We start from the raw sequence: 25,425 nt of genomic DNA on the forward strand, positions 1-25,425 counted from the left end.
ACATCAGTAGGCATCCAAATAGACAATGAGGAGGTTGCAATGCTGATGCTACAAAACCTTATGACAGAGTATGATTTCCTAATAGTAGCTTTGTAGTTGTCACAAACCACACTGTTTGCTGCAGCCACCAGGTCTCTTAGCTGGTATCCATGCTCCATTCTCCAGCTTTGTGGCAGACCTCCTGTGATTCAGTCCGGCACTTGTCCAGATGCGGCAACTACTTTTCCTCCCTATGGCTTCTGACATACACATTGGCTTCCAATTGTGGCATCCCCACCAGAACTGGTTGCTGGGCACAACCATGACAGTCTGAATCAGGTGACTGTCCATCCTCCAGCAAGAGACCAGTATCTATGCAGTCACGTGACACATGCAGCCAATTCCTGACAAGCCAGGGGTATATAAGAATTCTCCCTGCACACAGCACTTGCCAGTGTAATGATGTCTACAGCCTAACTGTGTGCTATTTCTGTGAGTTCCTGAAGATTCCCATATTGCTTAGAGACTCTAAGAGCAATTACCACCTTTCTGCACCACTGGCTACAGTACTCTGGTCCCATTCTGGTGACTCCAGCATTCCAGTCCCATTCCGGTGACTCCAGTATTCCGGTTCTATTCTTGACTCCAATGTCCCTGTCTGGTAACTCCAGTAATTCAAATATCCAGCATTCCAGTATCATTCCAGTAGTCCAGTGTTCCTGTCCAGAGACACTATGGGTTCCACATGATCCAGTGTCCTGCTGGTTCTAGCCTGGTTGAAGTACTGAAGCTCTTGATCCTATCCATTTGCATCTGTGTGCCTCAAACCTCAATTATCTGGTTCCCTTCAAGACTCTTCAGTCACCAGCAGCCATGTCATCCCTACCAGTTAAACACACATCTTATATCTCTGTCTTAGTCCATGAGCAGGAACTATATTAGACCTCCCAGCTTTCAGTCGATCACCCCAGGTACCATTCCAGCCAAAGGCTCCAGTCTGTTTCCAAAGACAACCACAAAGATGGCTGGTACATGGACTCAGGAACCAGGACTTCAGCTGCAATAAAAGTTTTTTCAAGTCACTAATATCGTGTGAATCTGTAAACATTAGGGGAATAGAAATTAAAGGCTTAAATGCTACAAAATTTAGGATAATTATTGTGTGCTTGAAAATCAAAGGTGAAATAGTTGTAAAGGCATAGAAGATATACTATTTGTGCCAGATCTAGGAACCAGTCTGATTGCCATCAGTGTACTGGAAAAGAAGTGATACAAGGTCCAATTTGCAGAGGAACAGTGTGTTGTGTACAGCAAAAGAGGGACTGTAATTGCAATAACAACCCACTACCAAAAACTGTAGATCCTGGTCACTGAAAAGTATTGTAATGGCAGCTTCATATTCCAACCAATTTATGGAGTTATACTAGAGTGGGTTACCCATGGTACGACAATGTGCAGAAATGTCTAGATGGCATTGTGACAGGAATGCCAATGAACATCCAGAAAGACCAGAGTGTGAAAATTCCATGAAGGGTAAGCAAACAAATTGCCCCTTTCCAAGCCACAGCTAGAGCATCATTGGAACTAGTGCACAAAGGTGTGGACCGATGGAGGTGGAGTCAATGAGCGGTAACCACTACTTCATGACATTCATAGATGATGCTACAAGGATTACACATGTGTACAGAAAGTCAAAAGTAAATAAAAAGTAAAATTGTAGAATACAAAAATATACTGGAAACCCAGACAGTTCTTACAGCTCCGGGGAGCTGTAAGGGCAGTGGTGTGACCATCTGAAGCATCCTAAGGATGCTCCAGGTGGCACTGCTGCATAGATTCTGGCTGCAGTGTGCCATTCTAGGCACCCTGCTAGCCAAATGAGGCTAGCAGAGAAACGCTCTGAGGGCCAGAGCAAATGATACCGAGGGCCTTACAAGGCCCCCAGGCAGGAGGTTCCCCATCCCTGCTATAGATCAACAAGTGTACTCTGAGACAATGATTTTCAAATTTTGTATGGCAGATGTGAAGTCAGTCAGTACACCTATTGACAATACTTTAAAGCTAACAAAGGCTATGGGGCTTATATAATAGGTTGCGAGCTGCAGCCACTGCAAGAACTCCTGCGAGTCTTTCTGTATTTTTAAAGCAGCAAACATTTTAAAGGCAAAATCAGCTTGGTTTTGCCTTTAAAATGATTGCTGATTTAAAAATATGGGAAGACTCGCAGGAGTTCCCTCAGTAGCTGCAGCTCGTAGCCTACTGTATAGAGGAAATGAGAGGAGCTCCTTGTTAAAGTGCCATTGGAATTTTAATGTATGCAGCCAGTCGTGTTAGCCAATTTGCAATCAACCCAGAAAATAGCATCGGGGTAAATTTACTAAAGGTCAATTTAGATCGATTTAAAATCAATCAACTTCCACAGGCTTTCCAACCGCAAAATCCCCATATTTATAATCCATAGGATTTCAACTTCAATTAAAGTTGAAATCCTACGGATGAAAAATATGCGGAATTTGCGGCCAGAAATCCCTCCATGTTGATCAATTTAAAATGTATCTAATTTGATCTTCACTAAATTTACCCCTTGGACTGCTGTTAAACGTATCTTTTAAAGGTTTGCAAGAAATGGAAGTTTAAGTTTGTGTTGCTGATTGGGGATCGGATGTAGATGACAGATGTTCCTACACCAGATACTGTGGCAAGATTAGGGTAAGGGTGCCATCTCATGGAGTAAATGGTTGCATTTGGCATACAGAAGCAAAGTAGTAGTTCATCAGTTCATACTTGGTACTAGTATTCATAGTTTGTTTTATTAACAGCACAAAAATAAACAAAACTTAAAAGTACACTAAATCCTGGCCTGTCTAGCTCTAACTAAAAAAAAATTATTCCCTCTCTGAGAGAGGAGGAATCTAGCATCTCTCTCACAAACCAGAAGTCTTTAGCATATCACTTACATTCAGTAATCACAGTGTCTCTCTACAAGCCTCTGACCTGTTCCCCAGACAGTGAGAGACTGCATCTGCATTAGCCAGTTACCTTTCTGACCTATACTCTAGTAAAAAAAAAAATTGTAATGCCAAGACCCATCTAGTTATTTTGCCATTGGTCTCTTTATTCTTAGCTGTTCACTTCAACAGAACATAATCTGCCATCAATCTAAATTTTCACCCCAAAAGGTAGTACCTTAGTGTTTATTATTCCCCCTTAATTGCTAATGCTTCTTTTCCAACAGCAGCATAACGTTTCTCATATATATATATATATATATATATATATACATATATATATAATTTCCTACTTAAATAAATAAGGGTATGATCTTCACCATCTTTGCTTTGAGACAACACAGCACTTATCCCTACATCTGATGCATCTGTCTGCATGACAAATTATTTTTTGAGGTGTCTTTAAAACTGTTTGGATGTACTATGATACTTTAACATCTGAAAAAACATTTCTGTCTCAGGATTCCACTTAACCATAACTGACTGTTTATCCTTGGTATAGTCAGTCAAAGGGACAGCAATGATGGCACATTTGGGTATACTGTACATCTTCTATAATACCCTATGATTCCTAAGAAAACTCTCACCTGCTTCTTATTTAGGGGTCATGGGCAATTTTATATTGTCTTAATATTATTAAGTTGGGGCTTTATCAAATCTCTGCCTATAGTGTATGAAAGATAATTCACCTCTTCCTTCCTAAGTAACAGTCAGTCCTTCCTCACAGATGGAATCCAACACTGCTTAAACCCTAGGTTAGTGAGATTTCCAATCAAGACTATAGATGACTATATCATCAAGATAAGCAGCAGCATACCTTATATGGGACCTTAGAATTGTGTAGATAATTCTCTAAAAGCTGATGGGTGCCCCATGTAACTCAAATGGCATCTTATATTGGAACAGACCCTCTGGTGCAAAAAAGCTGTCTTTCTTTTACCTTGTTTGTCAACGGCACTTGCCAGTACCCTTTGGTTAAGTGTACAATTGCTAAGTACCATGCTGTTCCCAGCCTTTTGATAAATTCATCTATACAAGGTATTGGGTAGGCATCAAACGTAGACACATTCATTTTACAGAAACCATTGGAGAAGCATAAGCCCCCATTGGGTTTTGGAATGTGTACAATGGGACTTGACCACTCACTACTGTATGTGACTCTTCAATTATATTTAGACAAAGATTCTCGTTGGGCTTTTGGTATTCTATAGGGCTTTAGGTTAACTTTAACCTCTGGATCAGTGCTTATGTCATGTTTAATGACTGTTGTTTTATCAAGTATTCTTTATCCTCATGCTGTCAAATAGTTGAGATGGGTTTTTGCTATTGTTGCTTTTGAAATCAAAGGTATTGTGGTAACTGGAGGAACCAAGGTGGCTGACAGAGTTACTCTATCTTTCCAAGGTTTTATAAGATTTCCTGGGAGATCTGTTCTGGCTTCCTTTTCCCAGGCTGGTACACATTATAATTTACTTCCCTCACCTTCTCTATGATTTCAAATGATCCTTGCCACTTGGCCAAGAATTGACTTTCTTCTGTGGGAACCAAAATAAGCACTCAGTAGCAAATGTGTGCAATTGCACAATACAATAGTACACCTTTTGTTGTGCCTGTTGGGCCTGTTCCAAGTGCTCTCTCACTATCGGCACCACTGCAGCTATTCTTTCCTGTATTTGAGAAACATGCTCAATAGCCATCTTAAAAGGACAGAGTTTCCCCTCCCATGTCTTTTTTGCAATATCCAGCAATTCCCTTGGGTGTCTTTCATAAAGCAAAATCAAATGGCGAGAAGCCCATGGTAGATTGTGGAACCTCTCTAAAAGCCAGCAATAAAGAGGTTTAATAAATAATCTCAAACTTTCCATCTATATCCACCACTTTCATTAACATAGTCTTTAAAGTTTTGTTATACCTCTCCACTAAACCATAAGTCTAAGGGTGATATACGGAGGTCCTTATCTGAGTAACCTTAAACAGGCAGCACAACTCTTTCATGATTCTTGACATAAATGGGTTACCCTGATTAGTTAGGATTTCCTTAGGCATTCCCATTCTGCTAAAGACATGTACTAGTTCCCTAGCAATGGTCTTCATCAATGTACTGTACAATGGTATAGCTACTGGGCAACTGATAACAAAATCCTTAACCATCAATATATACTGATGACACAAAGCAGACTTTATTAGAAGTCCCACAAAATCCATAGCCATTCTCTCAAATGGGACCTCAGTAATGGGAAATGGGACAAGTGGACTTCTATAATGTAGCCTGGAAGCATGGTACTGATACTCAGGGCAGGATGCACAGTAGTCAGATACCTCTTTATGGACCCCTGGCCAGAAAAAAAATTCTCTCAGATGTTTTCTCTCCCCCTAGATGTCCTATAATTATGTGACCATGAGACATATCTAACACCATTCTTCTATATGCAATAGGCACTATCCATTTATTCCACAATATCTTATCCCTTTTATACATTTGATACAACAAATCCTAACATACTGCCATGTGAGGGTATGCATAGGCTAATTAAGGGGTGTTTCAGGTGTTTAGAAATCCCCCTCCAGGCCAGCAGCTGAAATAATGACCACAATTGCTATACTGTATACAATGATTCTACTAGAGCTGCGGCCACAACATGCAGCATAAGGAAATGTATGGAACTGAGCATACTATTAGTTGCCCCTAGTATGACAACCTACTATCAGACTCTGCTGGGTTTCCATCAACAACTTTTACATTATCTCTAGCCATTACCAGTCGGGTCTGTTAACTGTTCTGAGGCAAAAATATATTTTTTCAGTTCACAATTAGGCATACAGTCAACTGATTCAACAACATTTTCTACTTCAGTAGGGGGTACATCATTTTGTGCTCTACTGCTCCTCTCATAACTTTCTGACTCCCTAATCATGCTTGGAAAAGGGAATACTTCAGATTCAGTGAACATTCCCACTGCCACAGTACCAGTAACATTATCAAATGGGCCTGGGTTATTTATTTCTGTAATAAATCAGGATTCTCACAACTTCCAGAAATGGGAAAAAATTCTCCCCAATATAGCATTATACATAAAAGAAGGAACTAATCCCACAGTGGTATCACAATGTGTTTCATTCAGCAATAACATAATACAGAGTATCCCCATGTATACAGTTTATACCAACAGTTTCTCCCTGATGTTTTGAGGGGTTCACCAAGTTTGCTTTTACAAGTGTAGCCAGTCTATCAGAATTTAACAGAGCTTTTAGATGTTTGCCTTCTACAGTGATTATACACATTTGTTTATCAGGATCAGCCTGTCAATCTGCAGTGCAGGCTAGGTGAGCAAAGAAAGATACTCTACAATTCACATAAGCAGTATCACATTGCATAGGCTAAGAGGTAAAAGGACAATTAGCAGCAACATCATCCAAACCACCACATCTAATACATCTGATCATATTGTTATCAAGTATTTTACGAGGAGGGAAACTTCCTGACACAGTTGGTCAATCTTCAGTCTCTGGATATTTCCACAGCTCAGCACCATTTTCCCCTGGAACAGTCTTAAGGCCCCCATACACAGTGCCATATGCACCTTGTGATGCGAGAGGCAATCCGATGGCCGAAATATCAGGCGGTCCCCACACATGGAGCGATTGGGTGGCTGACTGCCCAATATGCCAGCATCCCCCACCCGCATAGCACTGTATGGGATTGTACATCGCTTCCCCAGATCAACTGAACATGCAGAAAGATCTGCAAATTTCTTGGCAGCATCATACCTAGCCACCATTTCCACCAGCTGGTTTGCTGTTTTAGGGTCTCTGTGGCTCACCCACATGTGTAGAGCTGCAAGTAGTGACCATAGGTATTGGCCCATACAACCATTTCCACAACCTGCTGAAAGCCTGTGGTTGTAGCTATTTTTGGTGAGATGGATGAGGTCATGTATTTGAGAGCAGAGAGGCTTATCTGTTTGGTATCCTCAGGGATGAACTTGTTGTGCTCACACAGACTTCATTATACCTAAATGAGTTAAAATTTCAGGTTTTAATTCATAGTCTTTGGCATCAGTAAGGCTGAAGTCACAAACTGCCTTTTATGGTTTTCCAGACAGGAAGGGTGCCAGAAGGCCTGCCCACTGATTTTTAGGTCAACATTTTCTCTCCACTCTTTCAAGGATTCGGGCCTCCTCAATGGCTAATTGCTGCACCCTGGTAGCTCCCTACTGAGCCACTGTAGCCTGTAGCAGTGTCTCGATTATGTCTTCTTTGGTATCTTATGGTGTAGGTGAGAAACATAATCTGGCAATGACACCACCAGGAATTTCACAACATAAGTGAAATTGGGTGTCTGTCGCTTTAAATTTTTCACATGAAAAGGTTTTTTATGGCTGCAGTTTAGGTGCAACATTTGCATTCTCCACCATGAGTGGCAAAATCAGGTTAGGGGTGTGGTCTCATGTGGTAAATAGTTATATGCAGCAGCCAAGTAGTAGTACACTAGTCCAGGGTCTTAGTTCAACAATCTGCAGCTAGTTTTATTAGCAGCACAAAATGCAATTGCACATAAATATGGACTGGAATGCAATTGAAAAGTTGTGTTATATTGTGTTCTGATTTGTACTGTACATCATCCAGTGTTTTTGGTTACAGATGAGACATCCAAAAAAGTGGAATGTTTTGCATTACTATATAATGAGTTATAGCCTTGAGCAAGGGGGTGTTGGAGGAAAGTTCTCTGCGCTGTTTACTTTGTGCCACTGTGACCCAGTACTGCTGGAGCTATGCAACCTCCAACCCAGCCAGTTAGATCAGCTACTGAACATGTGCAGTTTGTCTGTCTTCATCTCCATCCACCAATGTGGAAAGATGTATACCTGTGTGTCTCTCCTGTGTGCAGAGACCCTGCAAGTGGCACCATCATATACTCCACTGCCACCACTGTGTGTTAGTGCAGCTGTGTGCCTCACTAAACAGCACACCACCTGTATTAAACCCCCACATATTCCTAGCTGGATTTGTTGAACCATGTACATTGCATGCCTACTGCATTAACCATGTGTTAGCCAGCAACCCATTCTACCTGTTTAATAAACCACAACCTGATTACGTTATTAATTGTGTGGACTGATCTCCATCACACACAACTGCTACCCATATCCACATCTATAGGTTATGCCAATAATTTGTGCAAATTATCTAAATATCTGTTCCCTCAGACAATACAGCTCTAAGTAAATCCTGCCAATCACACCCTGTAGATTAATGAGCATTTCCAACATCTCTAATATATTTTTATTTGTCACCTGATCATAATTTTAACACTTTGATCAGGATGAAGTCCTGTTAATTCTGATGGACGAAACAGGAACATGTGCATTTGATTATTTGATGTGGTAACTGTGTAAATTAGAATTTATTGCACTAGGAGGCGCTCTTCTTCCTGTCACTATTGTTTATATATATGTAGATCCAATGATGCGGCACTCCGTTCATTAAGTGATACCATTTATTAGCAAGACAACAAGCAACATTTCAGTGCTACACCAGCACTGTCACCAGTAGATGTAACAAAAAAACATCTTACCTTGTAGCAGTTCAACTAATCACCATGTGAACGCCATCTCCATGACTGGGACCGCTCTCCCCGCCCGGATGCATATAAGAGATGGCATCATCAACCACAATGTGTCATTAGTGCAGGACCCATCTGTTTGTATATAACAAAAAGATTATTTGCTTCATTCAAAGTTGTTGCTTAATGCATGTACTGCTCTGTCTGGAGATAATTGTGGCAGATGTATGAAGCTCTGGGAAGTGATAAAGTGGAGAGTGATAAACGACCAACCAATCAGCTCCCAACTGTAATTTCTGAAACACAGCCTGTTGCATGACAGTTGGGAGCAGAGTGGTTGGTCGTTTATCACTGCCAGGGTGGCTCTAGGGGTGTTCGACCAGTGCGGTCGCACAGGGGCACCACCCGTAGAGGGCGCACCCCTCCCCAGCATCCTGACTTCAGCAGGACAGTACTGTCCCGCTGTTCCAACAGCCGGCTGAAGTGGCCCACGGGTGGTCAAATCAGGAGGCTGGGGACCCCCAGAGTGTTAATGGATGCCGCGCGCATTCGCACGGCAACCATTCACTGATGGGAGAGGGCTGGGGGAAGCCCAGCCAGTGACGGAGTGCTGAGCTTTACCCCCAGCCTGACTTTATTTGGAGGCATGCCATGTGGGCACGCCTCCAAATAACGTCACGTAGGGGGCGTGGCCTATGGTAATTAGGCCACACACCCAAATTTGGTTGCCAGAGCTTCATACATCTGCCTCATTATCTCTCACACAACTTATCTTAAGGCTCACATCCACTAGCAGATGAGGCAACGACAGTACGATTACGACATCGTAATCATACCGTCGTTCCCCATCCCCTGCAGTGCCTACACTGAATGGTTAGTTGTTCATTGTAGACATCTTCCCTCATCCATGAACATGGCCAATCTGTCGTTATCGGCAGATTGACCGGCATGTTCAGCCGATGATTGATGTTTTTAAACACGCATTGCTGGTCGTTTCCGATATTATAGTGCACGATTTGTGCACGATTAATGAGTGATTGCACGATTACAATGTCATAATCGTGCAATCGCTCATTAATATCTGCTAGTGGATTAACGGCTTAAGACATTTGAGATCAAGATTTTTTTCACAATAAGACATTTATAGTCTAATCTTTGCCCTTATGAACTTTTTTTTACAGGGATACGAAGCATATAAATTATAGTATTTTCTGTAATATACTTTCACTGTGTTTACTGACTAGGGCAGACAATTAACTATTGTGTGTACTCTTTTAAGTTGTGATAATTACATTTAAAATTTGTAACAATGTCTTAATATTTAAGTAAATTGTATTAAATTGTAAAGCGCAATGGAATTTGGTGCGCTATATAAGAAACTGTTAATAAATAATAAATAAATATTCCCCCATTTAAATATTAGTTATTTGACTCATGGGAATACCACCAACTCACTTGTCTTGATATTCCATTGACTAATAGTCATTGTCTTTATCTGTTGGCTACTATATTACAACCCTTTTTTTCTTTCTACACTAACTACCAAGTTCCAAACTGCTGTCAGAAGCAATGTCAGCACAAGAACTCTTGGTCTGGAGTAGGGGCACCTTTAGAGAGGAGGGGGCCCATGTGCCTTCCCCATCTGGGGGCCCCTCTTCTCTTCCTGGCAGCCGGCAGCCGACTGACGCGGTTGGCCGGCCACCGGGGCATTAGTAGACTCTGAGCACTAGAGTGTGCCCGGAGTCTACTGCGCATGCGCAGAACGCCAGACAAATGGCCACGTCAGCCATTTTTCCAGCTTTTTGTTCAATGCTGACACCCGGCGCGGGACCTTGGAGAGGCAAGTTTTAAATAATATGGGTGCAGGGTGTGCACCGCACACCCTGCACCCAATATAGATACGCCCCTGGTCTGGAGCTTAATGTATAGGTTTTCCACAGCTGAACAATCCCATCCAAGGCTCATGTCACCATTTGTAATGCTGAATGTAGGCTACAGTGTAAAGCAGACTGCCATTCGACCTTGGGACAGTGAAAACTGAAAAGACATTCTATGTGTCAGAACCCGAACTGTATCCCTGTTTAAAGATAAACTACAATTGCCAAGTTTCCGTTGTGGTCGCTGGAGTATCCTTCCCTGCTGCTGGCATGTATTGCATGGAGTATACAGAGAGTTAAAGTGATCCTCTATTCCTTGGGCATCGTCTGCTTGCTGGAGTCTGTGATTACTTGGTTTTCTAAACCTGGTTCTGTCTGGGTCACATGCTTTAACACTTCCAATGAATTTCATGCATCTGGTATAAAAGTCTGTTACTAAACTGAGCATTGTTGTCTGTGCAATGTTACCTTCAGGTTCTTCCTTGGACTCCTGCCAGATCCTTGCTGTACTTGATATATGCTGTGGACTCTTTTTGCCAGGTTCTGCTACAGATGCTTGACGGCACTACAGATCCCAGTGCTGCTACTGAACTCTCTGCTGCAATACTAAACCTAACTCTGCAGGTAGTCTCCGCTGTACTACTAGCCTAGCTTTGCTGCTGTTTCATGGTCTCTTCATGTTTACCTTCAACTAACAGTTGTCAACTGCATCATAAAAGCCTCATTACTCCGGACCTCTGCCTCATCTCAGGGCTCAACCCTGCACCTCTTCACTCCGGACCTCTACCTCATCTCAGGGCTCAACCCTGCACCTCTTCACACCAGGCCTCCATCACATCTTGGGGCTCAACCTCATACCGGATCTTCACTGCACTTCAGGGCTCAACCGTGCACCTTCCACACTGGACCTCCATCACATTTTGGGGCTCAACACCAGCATTTCCTCATACCAGATCCCCTTTGCACCTTGGGACTCAACTCCATACCAGATTTCAGTCACGTCCCGGGGCTCAACCCCGCACCGCTCCATACCGGATCTTCATCACCTCGCGGAGTTCAGCTGCACCTGTTAGTTGGTATATGAACTTTGAGTTATATGAACTTTAGTTCTTGTGTGACTATCCTGACACCTGCTTGTTGTGATAAGCATTAAGTATCCCTAAGGCAAGGTTCAGATTAAGTATCTAGAACTTTTCAGCACAGTCTTGTCTTTGAATACATCTTGTTTACTTTTAACATTGTGTGCCGATGCTATTTCATGAGGTCATTCCTTAAACCCCTTCAGTTTGTACCACCTGTTAAGCCTTTCTCCTCAGGAGTCTCAAGAGTCTGTAGCCATGACACTATGAAGTGGCAAATCACACTTCATCATCTGGCAGTCAAACTGATAAATATGTGTTTGGTGGATTTCAAGAGAACACTTTCTGCCTGAATGTATACTGGCAATTGCCAAAAAGAGGAAAAAACAGTCTAAGGCTATATTTCATGGTTTGGCCTATAGTAGTTCCTGTTAAGGGACATCTTAATGCTTCAGCATACTATACAATTACATTTGTAAGCATTTTGTGCTTCCAACATTGTGGCAACAGTTTGAGAAAGGATCTTTACTGTTTCAGCAAGAAAAAGTGAATTCCTTCAAAAAATGGTTTGTCGACTTTGGTCTGGAAGAACTTGTCTGGACTGCACAGAGACTTGAGCTCAACCCCACTGAACACCATTGGTATGAATTGGAACACTGAGTGCGAGTCAGGTTTTATCGCCCAACATCAGTGTCCATCCCATCAATCCTTTTGTAGCTGAATGTATACAATTTCCCACAGTAACTTTTCAAACTCTAGTGAAAAGATTTTTTTTTATAAAATAGGAATAAATAATTAAAAAAAATATATAAACTGAGGCAATGTTATTTACATATCATTTTAATGAGATATGTTTATATTATGCCATTTAATAGAGTGGCTTTAGCATTTTCAAAGGGGGCAACAAAATATCTCCATTAACCACTGCTTGACTTGCCAACTAGACCATGTAATCCATTTCTTGAATTACCCATGTGGTCTCATGTATATGTAAAAAACAGCCCGTACATTCCAGGAACGTATAGCATAACACTGATTGTCATTTAGTTGGCATATACTAATGGTAAATCTGACAAGCCTGTGGCAGCTCATTTCCTGAGTATAGTGCCACAGACTTTGACCATCAGATACATGATCATTTACTGGATCCCCCATTAAGGAAGGGTTGCGGTCCTGATCTGACCCTTGTAAAAAATTAGGCTAAATTAATCCTATGGTTGGACAACATGACCACGAATGGTTAGAATGAAATTAATCATATTAACACATTTTTGCAGTCAGTCATATTATGCTAACCTGCCTCCAGCAAACATCAATATGTTTAACAACTAATTATGAGCTTATGGCCGTCCCCTACATTGAACCTATTCTACAATATATTAGTGGTCCTGATACCAGTGTAATTATGTCAACATCTAGTTTTCCAAATATAAACAATGTGGACATTTTATTTCCCAATATTAACCGAACGTTACCTTTCCCTAGTGAATATTTAGTAATTGACTTTAGTGCCTTATATTGACTTTAGTGCCTTATAGTGGGCACTTCCAGTTTTGCGTTTCACAGTGGAAGGCAAACCAGAAGTTGTCTCCCCGATTCCCATGGTGTTGCACACTAGGACACAAGGGCAGGATCCCCGTACTGAGTTCCTTGATAATATTTGTGCTTTAACATTGATTATCCTTTTTAATTCTAAATGCCAATAGATGATTTAGGAGTTTAGATAATGTTTTTACATAAGTGATGATATTACTTTGAGTGGCATCCCACATGGTTTCCTGTAATTGACATACTTTGAGTTTAAAAGAGGTGAGCTGCACCAGAGTATACGTTTGGTTTTTCTTCTCTTTGGTGTAGACTATGTTTTGAGGAAGGTCTGCTATTGACCAAAAAGGTTTGAGAGACTTTGATTATATTTGTGATCTTCTTTATCAATTTACCTAAAGATATTGGGAGAAGAAGCAATATTTCTAATTTTACTACATCAAAGTTAATTTTACTGCAAATATTACCGCCTTTTTAGAGTTAATTTGTACTTTTTGTTTTAGTGTACTAACAATGATTTGATTTATGACACAAAATAGTAAAGATAAAATATGTGGCCCACAATGCAGTTAAAACAACTTTTTATGGGTTTGTGCATCCATTAAGGTTAGCAAGGTTATCCTTATTTCTTTAAACGTATCGGAAAATAAATATAACAGACATTTCATGTCAGTCACAGTATTATCCAATTATATATTATCAATATACAATAACATTTCACATAAAAAAACAGGGCTCATTTTTATAAAATTGCATCTCGGTGTAACATTTGTGCTAAATCCCTCCAGCCATGAATGTACTTTTTATATTGTCTAACTTGCAGTAAACAAGTACAAGCTAATTGCTAAGGGGTTGCTATGTAGAATTGCAAATTGGGGTTTCCAACACAGCACTACAACTGGACATATGTTGTAATTAGGGTAGTAAGAAGGGCTATCAAAGATGGGCACATTCTGACTAGAAAATTGAACAGTTTATATGGTAAGCAATCATAAACCCTACCAAAGTATAGTATAAATGTAATGGAGGTATTTGCTGTCTTAGAAATCCGGAACAAATTATGTGAATTTAAACTCAAATTTTAGTCTTTATTTTTTGAGAGAAAGTGAAATTATTTACCAAAATTCTATTTTTTATGTTGTATATTACAGCTTACAAATTTACAAAATATTGATAGAATATATAATAGAGATATTAAAGTGCACACAATTAACTTGAATGTAGCAAGTAAAATAACTCTTAATATTGTTGCCTTCAGTTTGATTTTCTGCTTGACTAGTTTTCTTTTAGGCCCCTGTAAGGATGCCAGCTCATCAGCTTTTATTGTTAATCACAAACATAATTGTATAAATCCAAATCATACAATTCTTTATTGTGCTAAATATGATAAGCAAGTTAATGAAAATTTTGCATTTAGGAGCTCTCCCTTGTGTCAAACTGTACTTTAAGACTCCTCTGTAAATGACTCCAGAATTGATGTGAAGTTTATTCTGCAAAATAAAGTGAACTATGATAATGTATTTGCCACTTGCCAAAAAAATAAAAAATAAACCGTAGCAATCACATGTAAATATTATACTTCTCTTTAATGTTAGGTAGATGTATCAATAGAAAAAATATATATTATCAGGGTATGACGCAAAAACTTGGGCCCAATACTGTAACAGGACCTTAAAGTTCCCTATTGAAACCCACATTGCTAGTATGACCTTGTCAAGAGATAAGTGTCCTTGGGGTCCATGCTTTAGATTTTTTTGGCTTTCATTACACAAAACCTGAATTTGAAGCCTCACTGTGAATATGTTAATTCACAAAGAGCAACAATGGTGTTCAGAACTGAAAAATAAAGAACTACTGTAGAGTGTTCCATTGAGTTATCATGCATTCTTTTTTCCAAGGTAACTTGGGAAAGAAAATCCTGATAACTCTATGAGAATGCATTATAGCTCAATTTTGTGTCTAATATGATCTCTATGGCAAGGTAGCTGTATAGATGTAGCCTGAGTTATACCAATGTAGTATTTAAAGCTATTCCAGCCATAGGTATTACTAAAGGAAGATGGTTCAAGATAAGCTGAGTTACTTATGTGTTAAAGATGACAACACCTCTAGGAGGAACTAGGTGACAGAGAATGAGAGAAGATAGATCATGTACTGGCTGTGGAGTAAACTAGAGATCACAATGAATGGAATCATGAAAATGTGTTAACATTACAATAAGCATGTTTGATTTAGTAGCTATACACAATTTTCAGTTTGCTGAAAAGTAGATATAATCATAAACCCTTTGTTACTCCTTCAGGCAGTCTGACCCTGTAAATAAATGTTACCATCTATCCACTTAGTGAATAGATTATCAACTGTAACATATGCTGTATAAGTCATAAGTAGCAAATTATACAAACTTGTATTATGTGTTTTGTGCAACCAACATGTTGGCATCATAAGCTAGTGTACAAAAAAAATAACTTTTTTTCCAGTTCCTGCAAAAATATAATTTGAATGTATTGGGTTTTATGACTTGAATAAGTTCTAACTTATTGATTCCCTTAAAGGGAACCACAACCACAACTAACATTACTTGGTACTTATAAATCAATATGTAAAAATATTTCCCTAACTGCTGCTAATTTGTCCTTGAAAAAAAGGATTTGTGACCCATCACTGAGGTCACTGTTGAGACAATTGGTAGTAATTATAACTGGTTTACAGTGCAGCTGGATATAACCAAATGTGTGTATCAGAGTTTTAGTGTTCCTGATGGTATAATTAATCTTTAGCTGGATCCTCACTTATGTGTCATAATTTGTTATGGACTAAAAAAGTTCTGGAAGGCAATAACTTGAGGCTGGAAGTTGTTTTAAGGTCAAAGTCTAAATAATCGGGTGGGCAAGAACTGTATGCTGGAGTTTGACCACTCATGGTGAAAAATTCAGTCCCTTGTACTATTGACCAAGTGAACAAAAACTTTAGGCAGGGTGTTGGGTGGGTATAATGCAATCCCTTTGTAATCATGTAAGGGTGAACCTTCTCTGTCCCAGCTTTCACCACCTCAGGAATAAGGGAATGCAGTATCAGGGTGATATGGACACTATGTGGCAGTATATTTAGGTAAGAAAGGGTTACTTACCATGAGCTGTGTCTGTTGGTCCATCACCTTTCTGCATTTTCATCCAATGTGTGCATGTGAGTAAAGGGTCAGGTATAGAGTACAACTGAGTACTGAGGCTCAATATGTAAATCAGTCTACTTTAATTAACAGTAAATGATAACAAGTATCAGTGATACTCCAATACAAAATATAAATATAAAATCACAAGCAAATTTGTGAGTCTTCCCAATGCATTTAATTCCTTTGTGGGAATGATCGGAGCACTAGTAACATCCCATGCATTAAAGATGGCCACTGGCACAGGTGTAGCCCGGAATACAAGCAAGAGAGACCGGACTATGGGTAGATATAGGAGAACCGATTAAGAATCCACCTACCACCGATGATAAGAATGTCTGTGGACAGGATTGTGCTAATGCATTGACACTTAGACAGCAGGTACCTACTACGCATGCGTGACAGCCAAAACCCATTACCCATTACCATGAACCAGGATTAATGATGAAGACACTAACTATAAAGCTTGGTAAGATAACACCAGCAGCCATTTTCCCTTGAAAAAGTCCCACAAAGGGACGAAACGCATTGGGAAAACTCACAAATTTGCACTTCATTCTATCAGTTACACTGGAAATCTTTAAAATGAAGTCTACAAATTTATAGGAAATGTGAATACACCCTAAATTTCCTGAACCTAATAACCTTCTCACTTTTAAATAAAGCAGACATGTGTGAACTTAAAAAAATTACTTTTATTTTCTGAACCAATAAAATTATGGTAAATATTTACAAATAATTATCTCACATAAAGATTACATAAATTCAATTGTTCACAAGTAACAGTCACTCCAATGGAAAGACACACAGATATCGAATCTACGCCAATCTTATTGCATGTTTTTTTTACTAATCTAATGGTTGCAGTCAACCATTTAACTTAAATAAATGTACAACTTTACAGACAAAGAAAATCCTGGTTAACAAAATTACTGGCCATCCCAATCTTTAAAATAAAAAATAAAACAGGAAAAAAAGTGAAACATCTTTGGCAAATTGGCACTGCTGTAATTACATTCAAATATTACACATAAAGCAACGCACAGCACTAAGAAAGAAAACACCAAAATTTCAAGTCAAATATTTTTCCTACAAAAAATAAATACAAAACATACACATATTAATAAGCATTTTGTGTTTCTGTGGGGATGTATAAAATCCCAGTATTCAAAGGCATATTTTCCATTTACTTCTTTCTTAATCACAAGTAAGATTTATCTATGCAACCATGTTGAACATAGGCAGACCTGTTATGTGTATTTTTTTATATTGGAGTGCCCTTTAAATAAAAAAAAACTTCTGGCTAAAGATAAGAGAGATATTGCATTTTTTGTCATAGGGCAAAGATGAAATACAGTAATTATGATAATGCATATTATTTTTACAATTTTAAGAATGTACAAGGCCACTATAAAGTGAAAACCAGGTTACAGTAATGTCAATATGAGGCTGAACAAATTTAGTTTTAAAAAAATTGCAGTAAAATAAAAAATATATATAAAGATTCAAAAATGGACAATGTATGAAACACTTTAAGACATAGCTTGAAGTCAGTCATTGCATTGGTGAGCAGGTGCCAAAGGGGGTTGGTAGCTATTGCTCACGGTGGTTTAATAGGATATTGCACTGAATAATTTGCCATCTCACAAAAGACATTGTCTTACACAATTGCTTTGGAAGTGGTAGAAGTGCAGAAAACAAAATAATGGCACATGCTACATGAACAACAGATATTGGTTGGGGCTGTGTAAATGTTAAAAAATAGTTGTATATAATTTGATTTAAACTTTAATGCGGATGCATTGTTGGGTTAATTCATTCAGACATATGATTTCATTAGTTTAACTAGTACTTGACCAAACTAATCTTATTTGTGATTGTTTGCTTGGATTTTCTGCACATTTCCATCAATGTGCCAGACAAGTGTAGTTTGTCCTGATATATGTAAGAGCTAGATTTAAAACAATTAACAATTAAGTCTTGATCTATACAAAGCTCCTTACATAAAACCAGTTACTGTACAATATTAAGTAACAATCTAAAGGGGACGTGATTATTTTGGTGCAATTTTATTAAAGCTTCAATCTTGTTTTATTCCTAAATCTTGTAAATTAATGTATGTCCTTACAGTTAATACCTAATTATTAGTCTGCCCAGTGTTGTCATCTTTTAATACCCTGCCACATTATTATATATTATATTATAAAGATGCCTTATACAATATATATCAAAATCAATAAGCAGTGTAAAGAAAAAAAAACACTTTTGTTTAAAACTTTCATACAATTTTAAAACTTTCGTTTTGCAAAGGCCTAGACACAGGTATTTCTTACCAACTTTGGAAAGGGCTGTTCTATTGAACAAACAATATAGAATATAGCATAAGATAGAACTGAACTATATGGTGCAGTATTATAAAATAGTAAGTACCATTTATATTTTCTGTTATGTGCTGCTGACAATTTATCATGTAGCATGGTAGAGGTTCCTGGCATAGATTCAGAGTAAGTGAAGATACTTACTTCCAATTCCAGAAAATGCTTACTTATTCTATGTATGCCCTTAACAAAATAGAACTATTTAATTTGTAGCTGTTTGCACGTGGTAGGTAGTGGTATGGATATTTATGGTAAACTTCTCTCCACAAGTTGAGTGTTGAGATATAATATGACTCCCAATCCATGATTACATATACAGTATATACATGTATGTCGTTTGTTAATATTACTTGTTCATGATATATCAGTTGCAGTAATGTTGCAACTATTTTATAGCATAAAATGGCATTATAAAACATTAACATTTTTTCAACACAAATCCATCATATTCCCAATTTCCAATTCAGAAGGTTATACACCTGATTGCAAAGTGACAAGTAGACTATAGAACAGATAATATATCTTAGAGTCTGGTTCCCAAAATGAAACCTTCATCACCTCATCTCCAGCATTTGTCCTCCTTACAGAAGAACAGGGGACAATAACATGGGTAACTATTATAAGAATGTATCCACTGCTTAGTTTACATATATCATGTAAGGAGACCCTGGAAATGTGCACTGTTGGTTTGACCATGGTATCTGTAATAGTTGGGGAAAGCATTTGTTTAGCCAGGCAAAATTTGTAGACTTCCATTAAATGAATGTAATGATATTTGAAGCCAACCCTGACATTATATGAGATTATTTGTATTTTTTGTAAAAAAAAAAAAAAATCAACAAAAGATTAGCAATGATGTTGGTATCAAAATCCTAAATAATATCCAAAATAATTTATCACTTGGGGAGAGAATAGACATACTATTTTCCATACATTTTCAAATTAATATTACTTGTTCATGATATAGCAGTTGCAGTTACACACAACTATTATATAACATAAAATGGGATAATACAAGCATAAAATGGGATTATAAAACATTAACATTTTTGTAACACAAATTCATCATGTCCCCAATTTCCAATTCAGAATTTTCAAATTATGGTGAATTACTTTGTTGAGTCTTAATATAGTTGGATTTGGAATGGTTTTTGGCTTTGGTCACATTGTAAATCTAGTTTTTCTAATTTATGTGCAAGAAAGTTGTAAATAAGGATGTAGAAAGTAGCTCTAGTCTTATTACAGTCACTAGTGCATTTTGGGGCAGATGTACTAAGCTTTGGAAAGTGATAAACTGTTGAGTGATAAACTACCGTACAATCAGATTATAACTGTCATTTTTCAAACACAGCCTGTAACTTGACAGTTAGGAGCTGAATGACTGGTAGTTTATCACTCTCTGGTTTATCACTTTCCAGTACATCTCCCCTTTGACTCATATATCCATGAATCATTTCATTCAAATAATTTGTCTAACACATGTAATTAATTGGCATCAGATGTTTAGAAAAAAATGCATTTGTGAATATAAATTAAATATTAAATGTGTCAGCAACATAAATGCATATACATATAAAATGGACAAACAATGTACATCCAGGTCTGTCATTCATTCATTCATTCATTCATTCATTCATTCATTCATTCATTCATTCATTCATTCATATGTTGGTATATTCTCTATACAGTTATGCTTCTGTTTATAGAGAGCTTCCAGTCTGAGACCAGACCTCTCCATACATAGCAACAATGACTATAGGTTATAAGAAAGTATTTTTATAGAATTATTCTTTATTCATGTCCTCAACACATGTTGGCGTTGTCCATGCAATGTAGAGAATGTATTTTCAGCTTTTTTATTATTTGTATAATAGTTGTGTTTTTATACCAATGATTAGAAATAGTTGTGTTTTTATACCAATGATTATATTATTTAATGAAGGTAACACAATATGCCCATATTGTCTCAATATAACAAAGGATAAAAAGTTATCATTCTCATAAATTCTGGACAATTTTTTTATTTATTAGTTGATGTAATGACAACTCTAAATTGTCACTAGAGCTTGAAAAGGGCTAATTTCTGAAAACAAATGCAAAGCAAAATGGTAATGTAACTTATAGCGACCAATAACATTATGTCATTTTCAAAATGCAGCTTTGAAAGCAAACATTTGATTGGTTGCTGTGGGTTATAGCGCATTTTTGCTATGTGGTAATTTTCACAAATATCCTCTTAAGAATCGTAAGTCTAGAAACAAAAGCTGAAGACATTAGCAACTTGAGATTCTTCTATCCAGTTTGAAAAGTATATAGTGAATAATAATTTTATATTCATCCAATATTAAGGAAACAATAGTTCAAATATAATGTAACCCACCCCAAACAATTAGATATGAGTTTTTTTCAGTGCAAACTACATAATGATACAAGATGTCTGGTTAGTTGTATACTCTACAGCATCAACCATTTGAAAAGCAAGACAATGCTTTTCCTACTGTATTTTCACATTTATATTTAAATTACAATAACCATTGAAAAAATGGGAGAGTGGAACTAGGGAGCAAAGCACTTCATGGTTGAAATGGATCCTTTTGGACGATATGTATACGTTACAGTGTATTTGTTCCAATTTCAATTATTTTAATATATTTGTCTTTATCGGTAACAACATGTCTGGCACATATTTAAATAAAATGCTCACATTTGATATTAATTTATTGCAAAATGTAAAAAATATACATATGAACAAACAAGGGTTTCTGTAAAAGCTGCAAAAAAGCAATACTCTGCAGTCATAGCCATGTTTACATGTTTCAGTGAAATAGAGCTTTCTCCCATTTAAATATCGAACATCTCTTGGGTTTTTCCCACATTCGTTATGGGAAGCAGCTCCATAAAATAAATAATCCATTTAAACCCATTCCATGCTGCTTTTTATCTAAATATAAATAGATACGAGCTGCGGGATTTGACCTCATATGTTAGCTAACTAGATGCATTGTGCAGTGTTTTGTCTCTATTTGCAAATTCATTATAAAACTAGGGACCATGTACAATGCAAAAGCAAGCAGTGATTGTTACAATATATTTAGAGTGGAAGAATAATCCCATACTGCAGAGATTTCACAGGAATTACTGCATAATGAGATGCCTTTGCATGGTTTTATCATGATATTATCCAGAAGGGAAAATGTTTAAGGAACATTCTAGCTCAAATTTATGTACCTGCTAACCACGTCAACATTGAAGGAGAAACAGTTACATAAAAGTGTTCAGCATTTTATGAAGCCCTGGCCATGTTTTATTTTCTAATTCACAAGTCATGCTAATATACATTTAATCTCCTGTAACCAAGAATACACAGAAAGCGCAATTCATAGTCCAAATTCTAATCCCAGTTGGTAATCTCCTGGTTACTCAGGATCATTAAAATCAGATATACAAGATCCGAATCCTATATTGTAAAAAGGCCATTCAATTTGACCTTGAATCATATTTAAATAAGACAACAGATTCTGTGTTATTTTAACGTTATGCAAATATGATATTAATAAAGCCTTTTTACAATTAGGAGTATAGTGCCATATATGTGATATATAAATATCTGTGTATAATTCTGTATAAATGGTTAGTTCTAATGACATGATGGTACTTTTTTAATGTTATTACATTCAGTGCTCATTAGAAAGACTTTTGTATTACAGAGTATAATATACTCCCTGCTGTAAATTGTTATGAAAGGGTGGCATACGGAAAACCCATGTGTGGGCCTCTCAGGACCCAGGCTGGTGAAGGATGCATAACCACGCTTTCAAGGGTCATGGCCCCGCTTCCCACAGTGCGAACCCTCTGCAGAGGTCCCCCAATAGGGTGTGGCCACAACCCCACTCTAGGCCATACCCCCTAGCAACGAGGTCCGACTGATCTCTAGGCAGCCTGCGTCTCACTGAATACTGATACCCTTATAAATTAACAGCAGTGGGTTCATTATGCCATATATATATAGGAATACCACATAATGACTACTTCCAAGTGACCATAACTGGACATGTGATGATAAAAAACCATATAAGATTAAAAGCTTTAATTGAAATGGAAACAGTGAAGCATTCACTCATTTCGTGTCTCCTGACTATCTTGTGATTTGTTTCAAAGTGATGATAATAAATGATAGAGTCGATTTTAAACGGATTATTTTTTTAAAAGTTGGGTAAGCTTCCTACAAGTAAAGTAGCATTTTATTAAAACATGTCTGTCTAGCAAAAAATCCCCTACTGTATCTCTTTTACAAAATAGATTTTTTTCACATATAGTTTAAATTGATTTGACAATAAATGTTGTATTATGTGGTGTTATTCGTAGGAAAATGATATACATTGAAAGACATCTAATATCTGCTTTCCTTAAAAAAACACTTTGAGGTGTTGATTCATCGACAGCACAATGAAGAATACCATATGTATTGGAAATCATGTAACATTATTTGATTAATTAAATATACATATTGACATCAGCCTCAAATGTAGCCATAGTGGAAGGTAATCTGGTATAATGTTGAATTAAAGCTTACTGAAATCTTTCAGTGCAGAATTTTATAAAATATTGTAAGTACTGTATACTGTAAGCACTTTCAGTTACAAACTTGTATCATGTTACAGTTTATGCTATGCGCCTCTCATATGTTATTTACAATGAGGCTGCATAGTAAAAAAATTTAAAATAAAAGATATGTTTAACTGTTTTCATCCATCCCAATGTAGCCAAAGCAATTTACCATTCCAATATTCATAAGGTTACAAATATTAGGACATGAAGTGTAAAATGAAAATGAAGAACCAGCTCCCATAATTGAAAAGATGGTTGGAAAATAAATTATCGGTTGTCCAATGTGACAATTCTGGAGTACTCCTTATTTTCTTCTCAAGATATCATAGTAGGATAATTCATATTGTACAATTTCCACAAATAATAGGTGTTGTAAGTGCTTATGTTCTTGTTGAATTCTGTCAGTGACGGTCATAGGCAGTGGCGGCTGCAGGGGGCGCTGCTCCTCTTGCTGCACTGTAATAGTATGGAGAACCTGAAAGAGAGTAGAGAGATCGGTAAGTAGTGCAACTGAGAAGATGTGTACTATGGATCATATTTATTAAACAAATTTTGCGGGAAATCCCCTGAAAATTGGTAATTTTTGGGGAAACCCACAAAATGTAAGTATCCCCTGGATGTATTGCAGGGGTTCTGCAGCAGATATTGGATATATATCCACCTTTTCTGATAGCACTATTTTGAAATTTACCAAGCTCGGTAATCTTAAAATGACATAAGCCATTGCAGCCTATAGGCTACATATAATAGAATTTACAAGAAGAGGGATCCTCCGGATCCCCAAACAACTAAATACAGGGCGCTTTAAGAAGGTCCAAATACGTGGTGATGGTAAACCAGTGATATATATGTATTTTTTCTGATCCTCTGGATCCCTCCCCGATAATGGTCCCTTGCGCAATTGCTGTTTGATGTCCATGCATGTGCAGTAGGCCACTCAAAGTCCCACAGCATACAGTAAATGGATTGCTGATGTGATCATTTTACTTTAAACATTGCAGGGATGGGCTCCTGTCAGAGCTCTTGACCCTGGATGTAATTTTTAATACATATGTATGGTACAGAATTTCTTATTGCTATGAAGAGCGACATTAAGAAATTTTAATTATCGGGATTAAAATCCGATAATTGATAAATGGACCCCTATGTATGAAAAACAAGTAAATGGTAAATGCACACAAGTCAGATTTCTCAGTTGTAAAAATCCAGTCTTCAATAACCACATTGAAAGAAAGCATCAATGCAAACTTAAATGTTGGGGAGTATATAGCAACTAATGCATTAATTTAAAGCCTGAATGGATCAATTACAGCTATTGTAGTGATATTGCCAGATATATTGTGTTTTTTAAACTATTTGGTCTTTCCTATCCTGTTTCTTTTGCTCTACAGTATGTATATTGGGCTGCAAGATCAGCAGGAGGAGTAGCAGGCAAATTAGGAGGTGCAGTTATAGCAGTGACCTCACTTTCTGTCTTGCAATCAAGAAACCTAACTAAGTCTCTTTTAGATCCATTATGACTGTCATAACATAGAAACAGATAAAGTTGTTGGAAAAACAAGATTACTAGAAACAGTTAAGTGGAGCCGACATATTCTTCCTTTTCTTAACCATTAATAATAAGGCAACAGAACCACATACAAGCCAGACATTCACTGTATCACATACCAATTATGCTGTGCCCCAATGTAATAATAATGGCTTTTGTGATATACACTGATGTGCAAGCCACTGAAACTGTTATCTATGTATAGTGACATAAAATGATTACATAGTCACTACATAATGATGTCATATCAGGGCAAAGGCATTGCCAAATATTTACCTTGACTCCCAAAACATTTTATCCCACCATTAAAAATGTATAGAATATTATTTTGTGCAAGTTTGCACATCAACAATTTGAATATCAGTTAACATATCACAAGAAATTGTATAAAGCTTTATTCTAACTTTTGTATTTCAAAACTATTTAAAAACTTACCAAAATATAATGAAATATAATAGTTAACTGTCTAAAAAGTAATTTCCAGTAAATATATACATAAGTGTTTCACTACATTATGTCTCTTTTATATTTATATATTTTTCTATTTTAAAGACAACCTTCTGCCACCTTTAGTTAGGATATAAAACATTTAATTTGCTATCACAATCTACATCAACATATTGTATATGATTTTGGATATAGCTATGCAGGGAAAAAGGAAATCCAAGTC

At 37.4% G+C, this 25,425-nt stretch overlaps 1 protein-coding gene across 1 annotated transcript in view; it reads right to left on the minus strand.

Moving 5' to 3' along the window:
* Positions 1–868: 868 nt before the first annotated feature.
* The window catches only part of PAX5 (paired box 5), a 278,680-nt gene continuing 254,123 nt past the window's right edge, over positions 869–25,425 (minus strand). The window contains exon 12 of the mRNA XM_088460115.1: positions 869–1,077. Coding sequence (XP_088316241.1) covers positions 869–1,077 — 209 coding nt within the window. The remainder of the gene's footprint in view (positions 1,078–25,425) is intronic.

Source organism: Taudactylus pleione, unplaced genomic scaffold, assembly GCF_031769625.1.
Source record: "Taudactylus pleione unplaced genomic scaffold, aTauple2 ptg000967l, whole genome shotgun sequence".
Taxonomy (NCBI): Eukaryota; Metazoa; Chordata; class Amphibia; order Anura; family Myobatrachidae; genus Taudactylus; species Taudactylus pleione.